Here is a 10,782-nt window from a genome sequence, read left to right as displayed (position 1 = left end):
TGTGCAGCTGATACACATATTTGTAGTGTTTGATCCATACTTATTTAAAAATTCACAAATCACCATTCAGAAATATTGTTGCATTCTTCACATTTAATGTCATTTAATGTCACATTTAATTGAAATTGTTTTGTTCTCCTGTTTTAAGTAACATCACAATCTACAATTTACAATCACATAAACAAAAAGTGTAAGAACTCTCTCTGCTCTCTGAAAGCTTCATGAAGGATAAATCACTCATTTATCTGTGACTGATGAGGTATTTATGAGTAAGTATAAGGTAATATTGTGACGGGTCAGAATATGAACAGTATGTGAGAGTTAAGAGAAAAATTCCATAAACGTACATCAGTTCAAGTGATAGATTGTACAGCAGGCACACAGTAGATTCAAATAAAGGCACAATCTGTTGTTGAGGCCACATTGTAGTGTTCATTTTAACTGATTTCTGTAAACACAGAAAACTTTTTTTTTAAAGTTTTTTTTTAAGGACTGTTTAGTTGGCTTCTATTGTTGTTCATCACAGGCCTTGTCTCCAACTGGGAACAGCTCTGCAAAAAAACAATAAAACAAAAAAAGATTTCAGGGATTGCATATTGCATTGCAAATATGCATTCAGGATGGACAAAATCAAAATAAGTTATACACTGAATTAACACCTTTCTAACATAGTCTCAGCAAAAAATATATACTAAGATAATGTTTCCTGTCATCTTGTCCACACTGTAGATTGTGAATCAATTAATACTGAGGCTGCAAAAAATGATAAAACTACAAACAACAAATAAAGAAACACAAAGCAACGTTAAAATACCTGATAACAAACATGTCTTTAAGTCAACAAGCAGTCACTTGTAATTACCTCAGTAACTGCTTGATAAAAAACCTTAATAGACGCCTGTAGTGTGCAGTAAAAGTATAGGCAATCTGACCTGTGAAACATCTGTAGCACAGGTCCTCCTCCTGAAGGTCCGATGTTTTTCTTTCGCTCCTCCCATCCCTTGGTGAGACGGGTCAGTCTGGACGGGTCTCTGCTGACGTGACCATCCACCTGCATGAGGAACAAATAAACATCAACCTCAACCACAAACCTGTTTATTTTAAGGTTGAAATAATTTTATTTTGAGATAAAAAAAATGTCTTTTTTTCTGAGGCTCTCTCTCAGTACCTAGGTTATTAAGGTAATGAATGATCAAGTCCTTCATTTTTTTTATTGCTCTTGTCATATATGACCCTTACTTTCTCCTTTAATTTTGCAGCGATTCTCTGATGTCTCTCTTCTTCCTCTTTTTCCTTCAGCTGTTTCTCCTGAAACTTTGCCTCCACCTTGTGAAGATCCTGCAGAAAGGCAGAAACAGCATCAGTAATGCAGTAAAACTTGTGCAGGAGCTTTATATATTTACACAAATATATACCTTTATCTACGAACATTAGCCTTTAACCCTTACATTAACCCTCATATCCCATAATAACCTTGCATAACTAAAAAAAGTGCCCTGACACATAAAAAGTGGCTTCTCAGGCGCCCTGCATTGAAACCTACAACTGGTCTTGGGTTTCTCTATCTCTCTTGTTTCCATGATTCAGACTCCGTACCCTTTCACTGAAGCGTTTGATGCCCTTCGCTGCCTCCCTTCTCCTCTCATCCACCTCCCTCTGTTCCTCCTCTCTTCTCATCCTCGTCTGTTCCTCCTCCTCTTCTCTCTTCAGTCGTAGCTGCTCCTCAATGGTCAGTTTCACTTCTAGCTGACGACGACGCTCCTCCTGATGAAACAGAAATCATTTTGACTTGTGAACATGTATAGACAAATAACCATAACTACTACCTAAATTACTTTTCACACATGTGCATGTGCGATGTACCTTTGCCCGTCTCCTCTTTTGTATCTCCTCAGCAAGTCTCTGCTCTTCCTCCTGTTCCTCTTTCCTTCTCTTCTCTTCCCTCCACTCCTCCAGTCGCCGTGCCGCCTCCCTCCTCTCCTCCTCAGCCCTAAAATAGAAGAAGAATATAACAAGCTAAAACAGATATCACCACAGTGACAATAAGAAAGATTATGACCAAATAAAGCTTCAAACAGTAGCTTTATTTATGGTGAGAAAATTAAACCCTTTTGGTGGTCATGAGATCTGAGGGTGCATTTCACCGCTTTAGCCATAGAATCAATGCCTATTCCACCTCGTCAATCAGTTTTTTATTGTATTCTACTTTGGACTGACTTGTGTTGCTCAGCCTGGATCTTGGCTTCTTTCACCCTCCTATCTGCTTCCTCCACCTCCTCCTGGCTCTGTATCCTGGTTTGGCGGGCCTGTTGCTTGCTGGCCTTCCACCTCCGGATAGCCTGAGGATGAAAACAGGTAGTAAAAATGAAAACCACAAAGTAATTAGAAGGCAGTACCACAGCTTCAAAATAGCTCTTTCTGAGCTCCTGGCTATATTAAGTATATAAAGAACAATGATATTTCAAAATGAGATTAACTAAATTTAGGTTTGTAAGCGCTGCAGGCACACTGTTGAGAACCAATCAATTTATAGTAAAGGTTGAACTAAAATTATATGTATAACTTGTGTGGATTAAAGGCGATTGTGCCCCTGATTGTGTTTTTGTGTGTGAATGTCGCTGCTACTGTCACAAACTATTCAAGTGAACAAGCAAATGTGTTCTTCACCCACAATGATGTAGGCCTTTGTCAAAACTATAATGATGGTGTGGCACTTACATGTTTGGTTATTATATGTCCCCATCAAGATGCTCACAGCTTCATGAGGGCTGTTATGTTTACTATACACTTATGCAAGAGGTTTGTTTTCCTACTGAGCTCATACATGTTTTGTCACAGTTCCTCTACCTCTCTCTTCCTGTCCTGTAAATAGATCAGCTCCTGGTGCCAGTCCTCATGTTGCTCAATCTCCTCCAGTGTTTTACCAGGCAAGTACAGTTTGGCCTCTTTCCTGTAGGCTGGTTGCCCACTGTGCTTCGTCCAGACCTGTAAATCAAGTAGATTCAATTAGTTCAGACAAGAATCTCGTGGAGAAGTGTCCAAATGATAAGAAGGACTGCCAATCAGCTCTTAGCTTAGCGTCTGCTTAAGTTGCCTGGAGCAAAACATTTGAACACAATCATTTTAAGGAATGGTGATCAGTGACTGTGTGGATTGCTCTGTAAGTTGAAGAGAAACAAGAATTTCCACTACAAGAGAAGTTATCTAAACAGAGTGACAACAGTATCTTACCTTGAGGAAGGCTTGGTGGTCATACTGGTCCCAGCCACCATGAGGGCCTCCTGTCTTCTGAAGGAAAGATTCCAGTGCTCTGACCTCTGCAGGGAGATCTCTGTCCAGTGGTTTGGTCTTTGGAAAAAGACAATAAATGAAGTCTTGCATGGGTCAGAGGACTAGATGCGCGTTAACAGAGTTTCAGTGGGCACAGGATAGACGTTTTTCTCTCACCTCCTAAAACTATGTAAGACGGATTATATAAACTTTCTTATGATATCAGAGACAAGCTTACATGCAGAAACCTGTTTGCTGTCATCTTCCAAGTCCTGTCTGAGCTCAAAAGCAGTAATATCTCATAATATTTATTTATCACACTGCAATTCTAAGATTCCTTACTGAAACACAAACTCAGATCTCCATCTTTTCATTGCATAGATGACAGCTGAGACAATACAGAAAAGGGGGGAGGTGAGGAGACACAGACCTTCACAGTGGGAGCTGTGGGTAGTTTGGCGCCTGATTTGACAGCAAGGCTCCAGTTTTCAATCTTTTTCTCATAAGCAGTGATCTCCTGTCTACAAGTCCTCTCCTCTTTCAAAAGATCCTCAAAGCTGAGAGGAGCAGAGAAAGACAAATGACAACTAGTAATAATATTTTCATTATAGTACATATATTCATTCTCAAAACACAGCATTGCCATAAACGTGGCTGTATGTAACGTTTCGCTTTTTGATTACTTTGAGAGTACTGTGCTGAGTATTGATTCACAGATTAATAAGAAGTTACACAATTTTAACGATACAAATGATGAAACAATGTAACATTTATGATTTTCCTTCATCGATGTAGTCAAATTTGGCAGGAGAAAATTAATCATTCAATCAGTATTTATAAAGTATTAACTTTTTGGGGAGTATTTTATATTTAAAATATTACAAACACCTGGGATTTCAGTAAAACTTCTCTCACAGTGTCTCAACAAAAATGTAACATTATACATAAGTTAAATGTAGCATTCATGGAAGGGCTACTATGTTGACGTGCATTACATTATATAGAGGTTTTATATTTTTCTGGTCACTGAGTCTAATGTGGTCCTTTGTTGTTTGGTGTGTGCTTTTACCATGAGCGCTCCTCCTCTTTCAGGGCGTTGATTGAAATTTCCACCTCTGACATGATTTCCTTCAGTCTTTCAATCACTGAAAACCCAAGTAGAAATGTAAAACCCATTATTAATCTGTGCTAAAACTGCTTATATTGCATAGTGTACTAATTTACAACAGCACCTGGAATATTGATATAACAGAATGGCATAAATATTGATATACTGAACAAGATGGCTGAATGAAAGGTGTAACAAAATACTATGATTTTTGTTTAAGGTTCTACAAATAAAGACTGGAAGATAAACAACTATTATTTTAATATATATGGCTGCTTAACTGATATTACTTACACTCAGGAGTTGGTTTCACGTCTATCAGCTGTCTCTGAAATTTCCTCACTCCATCATGAATCTTCGCTAGCTGCTTTTGAAGATTTGTCTCTAAAGGAAGACAAATGAACAGAACATTTGTAAATCACAGAGGTTAAGTTAAGTGACTCCACTTCCAGGGAATAGTGAGCAAGGATCACACCGCTAAAGGTAACTGGATATAAGTGTATGATAATAATACTGAAACAAAGCCCTGTTCACCCTGCCACATTAAAACAACTGGAGGAAAGATTATACTAATGCAATACAAAAAAAGACCCACTCTCAGCTTTTCTTTCTTCCTCCAGCACTCTCTCGTACTCCTCCAGTTCTCCAGACACATCTGTCCAGCCATTCTTTCTGCACTGAACACTCAGTGTCCTCTCTTTCTCCAACTTTTCAATCCTGAGAAGAGGAAGAGGAAAAGCTCAATGTGGTGTGTTACATAACTGACCAGTGAAGACAGACTTCATGCCTAATGGGGTTACAATGATTTACAAGAACACAGATTTGGTGTTATTGTGGTTTTGGTGATTTGTTACATTTTCAACACAGCACAAATAAGGAATGTGCTTTACTTTTCAGAGGTGAACTTTATGTTGAGGCTGTAGATGTGTAGTTGGATTTCTTTCTATTGTATGATATTCCTGTGATTTGGTCCGCACGCTGTATCCATGCGGTGAAGGTGAAAAGTTTGATGAATCCAAATAAAATGATTAAATAGCCATGAGAAGCTAAACTTACTGCCTCCTGGTCCTCTCAGCTTCCCTGACAAACTGTGCAGCTTTCTGTGTGGTCTGCCTCTGATCCTCACTGCAGACTGGGGAGGATGATGTGCACGGCTGCTGGACACTGTCTCCCTCCCCCTGCTCATTCATTCAGTCAAGACAAAACACGAAAGCTGATCACAGTGTAATACAAAACAATCATTGCAATTATAAATCAGCTTGGCAAGATCCTGAACGTGTCCGATAATAGAACGTCTAATTGGCACCACAACGTTAGGGGTAACTAAGTGATGTAATAGGTGTCCATTGTCGGACATATCAGGTAATAGGAGACAAACGCATGAAAATAATTACACAACTGTATGATAAGTGTTCATCCGACTAGTGGTTTGTGAGTGTAAAATAAAACTATGACATCAGCAAGCGGTTTCCCTCATAGACATACTGTATATATGTCTATGGTTTCCCTCCCACTGTAATTTAACACTAACTTAGCTAGCATTAGCTAACAATCTTGGTCTGTCGTCAGTCAGTCGTTCAACAGTGACTACTCAGCCTCTCCCGCCTTTCCAACACATTTTAAACATTTGAAATATTGTCAAATGACCACTAACTATTTGTTAAGTTTTCAACAAAGGCAGTAAAATAGTTCTGTGATAGTTACCGAGAAACGTTTATCGGGGCAACGGTTGGTTGCTAGGGAAGCCATGTTTAACTGACTGTGTAAACACAACCAACTTTATTTAAAAAGGCGGCGTGCTTGACATTAAAAGAAGTCCTGTTTGAAACCAGCAGAGGACGCTGCTTGTACAGTGTGTATAACCTCAGGACTGGACTGGACTGGACTGGACTTTATTATGGATGTATCTTATTATACATCCGTTTGTTCAAACGGCTGCATAAAGCGAGACAAACCTAACAGAACCAGGAGTCTGTAACCATGACAACAGTTTTATCTTCCACCATATGGCTTGTTTCCAAGACCACAATTTTTCCTTAATCTTAATCGAGTACTTTTATTGCTTAAAGATCCCCTCCAGACCTGTTTTAAGATGTATATAAAATACTCTACTTTGAATATTAATCAGTGTCTGATGGTTTTTCCACAAAAAAAAGTTCAATGACCTCATTAAAAACCTTAAAATTACATCTCCTCCTTCTCCCTCATTAAAAAATACCAGAATCTATGAATATGAAAGTATTTTTCATTTCAGAAGTTTAACTGCTGGATACAAGATGTCTCCTACTTCACTGTAAAGTCCATTATCAGTGTTTGTGCACTGGAGGCTTCAAGTTTCCCTTAAAACTGATTTTCAGTGAGCACAGAGAAACTTTCCACTTTCAGCAGATAAATGTGAAAACAGCCTTCTAGTGTCAAACTCTGCACATACATCATTCTGCACAGTGAAGCTCAAACATCCAACTAAAAGAACAAGAAGAAAAGAATATTTTTGAGTGGAGGGGGACTTAAAGCTTATGTACCTACATACTGCTTTAAGTAGTTTTACATGAGGTATGTCTGAACCAGAACCATCATTTTTGACTGGAAACCAAAAAGAAAAAATATTTTGATTTTTTACTAATTTATTTATGGAGTCAGCTACAAAATTATATTATCTGTAAATGTTTACTTCCCAACATGAAGGTCAAAATGATGTTTCAAAGCCTTCTTCATACTTTCTGAAAAATAGTTCAGGCATAAAAGTGATCACATTTAAATATATATGTGATGAAAAAAAAAAATAAGCATGTAAAATACCCACCATAAATTCCCCCCTGGGTTACTAAACTCCCAAATTTCCATTTAGAAAATACTGAGCGGGGCCATTTATACCACTGAGGACACAGAGGTCATGGCCTCAAAATATAGAGATTAACAACCTGAAGGCAAGTTAACATTCTGCAGTTACGTACAAATAACACATAATGGGTTTTGAAGACTAATTCTGATATTAGTCTAAATATCTAGTTTCTGACGCCCTGCCAATAAATATATGTTTTAAATTTGATTGCTTCTTTTGTGGAGTTGCTCTTGGGAAATTTTGATTTATGACCTAAAATCAACAGCAACAACAGCTCTGATGACCTCAGTTTCCTTCCTCAATTTGGTAGCTACAGATCTGTTAAATAGAAAAAGACCTTTGCCTTGACAAGTACATTTTGTCCTGCATGAAATTCAGTTCAATTGTTAATTAAATGTTTTTTATCATAAGTGGGATAAATAATGTAGTATGATTTCAGGCTAAAATGTGCATCCTTTTTAAGTTTCTACTCAAAAAACAAAAATCTAAAATACTTAGATAATACGTCCTTGTGACCCAGATCTTGAGGTACAGAAACATCTGGCTGTCCCCTGCTACAACTAGATGGTTAGCGTTACCTACGCATCTCATTCTCTCAAATATCTGCCTATGTTGTCTACCGAGGCCTTGGTTATTTCTGTAACAGCCTTTTTATGATGGCCAGTAGCTATAATTATTACGAGAGCTGGCCAAGTGACAGTCAGAGAGAGAAAGAGGGAGAGAGACAGAGAGAGTGAGAGGGAGTATAAATAGAAATCTGAATCCATTATTGAGTGCAGATATTGGGGATGGTCTCTCTCATGGGTGCAGAGGCAGAGTTGTCAACGCAACATAAATAGCAACCGCTCTCCTTAATGAAGAGTGTTACAATTTCCTGTCACATCCTCAGCCACAGGAACTCACTTAATTTGATAAATGAGGCAATCAGATGAACTTCGACCGGTTGGCATAACAGATCAGACAAACATGCAGGGATATGGTTGGGGATTTCCAAACAGGGTACATCTGGGTACAAAACTTTAAAGTTAGGCCAGCTCTGAAATAGACTCCCGGAAGTATACAGCAGATTTTTTTTTATTGTCCTTTGTGTGGGAAACATTTTGACTTGGGTGCCTACTTCGCGATAAAATCTTGTGGGAGAAAGTGTCAAAAAAGAGACAAATTACAACTTAATTTGTCAAAAGATCTTAACTAAAGGTCCACATACTAGCTGAATGAATGGAGTTTGCCCAGTTGTCATGGAGACAGCTCAGCTGTCATCGCCTGACTTAAGTTAACAGGTGGTCGTATGACTTTTGTCTTTCCAGCCACCTGTTTTGACACGGCCAGGGGTAGAAGATGCATTTAGATCTTTTACTCCAATACAAGCAGCAACAACACAGTGCAGATATACTCTCGATTCAAAATTTTACTCAAGTACAAGTACATAAGTATTTGCGTCAAAATACACTTCAAGTACCAAAAGTAAAAGTACTCATTATGCAGATAGGCCCATTGCTGAATAAAATACATTTTATAGAGCTGAATTGTTACTATTGCTGCATTAATGTGTAAGCATTACTTTGTTAAAGTAAATTTTTAAGAAAAATGCATAAATTCTTGTTTTACAGCTTCTTAAATTTGAATATTTTCTGGTTTCTTTACTCCTATATGATAGTAAACTGAATATCTTTGGGTTGTGGACTATTTGTTGGGACAAAAGACATTTTAGGTTACATCTCAGGCTTCAGGAAACATTGATCGTCATTTTTAACCAAATTTTATAGATCAAGCAACTGATTGATTAATTAAGAAAATAATAGACAGATGAATCGATGACGGAAATAATCATTACTTTCAGCCTTTAACTGAATTATTTAAGTACAGTACAAATACCTCACAATTGTCCTTAAGTACAGTATTTGAGTATATGTATGTAGTTCTTTCATCATTACTGTCTCTCCAAACTGTCCTAAAACTTTACATTTGTCAAGACTGAACTTTCATATCAAAACCTGAGTAGAATCAGTGTATCCTTGACCTGGTGAGTCTGATATAAAATAGCAGATACAGGCAAGAAAGAAAGTAAGTTAGAAAGAAATGACCTTTGACCTCTTCTTAGGAGCTAACAGGCTATTTGGAAATGTTATGAGACGTGATCCCTGTAAACTGAGACGTCAGTTTTGCATTCCTGGACGTTGGAGCTCTGAACTTCTCTCCCGCCAGTTCTGTGAATTAACGTGCTTATTTATGACTTCTGCCACTGTGTTTATGTGTGTGTGTGTGTGTGTGTGTGTGTGTGTGTGTGTGTTTGGTGGGAGTTGTGTTCCCACTCTCACACCACAGGTGAGTGTGTTTATCCTTCTGTGGTCCTGGCTGCCGACCTGTTGCTAAGAGTGTTTTCAGTCAACACGCCTACTTTAATAAGGGTTAATTATGTTTACAAACACAAACACACATAAACAACACCCACACCCACCCACCCACACACACACACACACACACACACACACACACAAACACACACACACACAATTTGTTCTGACACCTGACTAGTGCTGTAATTGTATATGGTGTTAAAACGCAATATGATCCGGCTCCGTCCAGCACATGTTGGGCACGTTAGACTCAGATATTGTGGGCACATGCCTTCGTTTGTGTGTGTGTGTGTGTGTCTCTGTGTGTGTGTGTGTTTGTGTGTGCAGTAAGGAGCTTGGGAAGGCACGGGGAAAGTGATCAGTCTAATTGCTATTCCTGCTGTGCCTCAGACTCGAACCCTCTCTCTGTGTGACGTCAATACATGAATATTTATCTAAGTGTACCGAACATGCCTCCTGCAGCTCATACTTTCAGCTAATCCAGTGTTTCTGTTTATGTCAGTGCCTTATATGCCAATTTATGAATTTAGTTAGTGTTATTTCACTGCAGTCCTACACAGTATTTGACCCCATTAATCTCCTGCAACCCGGCCTTGTAGAAAATGCTATGGTGGTACTTTTGAAATTACTTTTTGGCACTTTGGCCTAGAGAGAAATAACTTGACAAAGTTTGGATAGATTGACATACATTGTTTGCATACGGAGCGGATGAATCCCAATCTTTATTTCAAGACTTCAGTGATCTTTCATCTCATAATTTCCACTCTTCCGACACTTCTGCTCATGCCAGAGAAGTTTAAAAATGATGTGGTTGTTTTATTCAATGCAATTATTTGTATGGTTTTACTTTAAATTAAGTTAAATTACAAATACACATACAAAAACTAGCATGTCTCATTCAAAAGCAAAACTTAGTAAATAGAACTAGAACAAAGGGATTTATCTCACTGATACTCAATTTACTAAAAAACAAACAAACAAATAAACAGAGAAATACACATTTAACAAAATGTGGATGTACAGGTATAATTGAAAAAATCCATCTTTGCCATATTTTCATGAACTTGTCCTGTTGCAGTTTATGGAAAAAGTTATTCTTTCCATCCTAAAGATATCATAGGTGATGTCAATCCAGTCATTGATTGAGGGTTTTTCTGGTTCAGGCACTTTCTAGAGATAGTTTTTCTTAAAAAGGTTGATTTTTA

The 10,782-nt window shown here is 38.0% G+C and overlaps 1 protein-coding gene across 2 annotated transcripts; it reads right to left on the bottom strand.

Moving 5' to 3' along the window:
* Positions 1 to 73: 73 nt before the first annotated feature.
* On the bottom strand, positions 74 to 6,166 carry LOC122970791 (coiled-coil domain-containing protein 112). Of its 2 annotated transcripts, none has more exons than XM_044337050.1 (14): positions 6,083 to 6,166; positions 5,435 to 5,559; positions 4,974 to 5,095; positions 4,673 to 4,762; positions 4,340 to 4,415; positions 3,701 to 3,827; positions 3,232 to 3,348; positions 2,848 to 2,985; positions 2,218 to 2,339; positions 1,864 to 1,990; positions 1,597 to 1,764; positions 1,240 to 1,338; positions 933 to 1,051; positions 74 to 551 (listed from the first exon to the last, which is right to left on the bottom strand). In XM_044337050.1, the coding sequence occupies exons 1-14, from the start codon at positions 6,125 to 6,127 to the stop codon at positions 521 to 523; spliced, it is 1,506 nt and encodes a 501-aa protein (XP_044192985.1). In that variant the 5' UTR covers positions 6,128 to 6,166; the 3' UTR covers positions 74 to 520. The 2 variants fall into 2 exon arrangements, with proteins under 2 accessions (XP_044192985.1, XP_044192992.1); XM_044337057.1 differs by having other exon boundaries at positions 5,435 to 5,556.
* Positions 6,167 to 10,782: the final 4,616 nt, after the last annotated feature.

This window comes from Thunnus albacares, chromosome 2 (genome assembly GCF_914725855.1).
Source record: "Thunnus albacares chromosome 2, fThuAlb1.1, whole genome shotgun sequence".
NCBI lineage: Eukaryota > Metazoa > Chordata > Actinopteri > Scombriformes > Scombridae > Thunnus > Thunnus albacares.
Note: the sequence above shows the minus strand (reverse complement) of the source record. Positions and strands in the feature narration are given on the sequence as shown.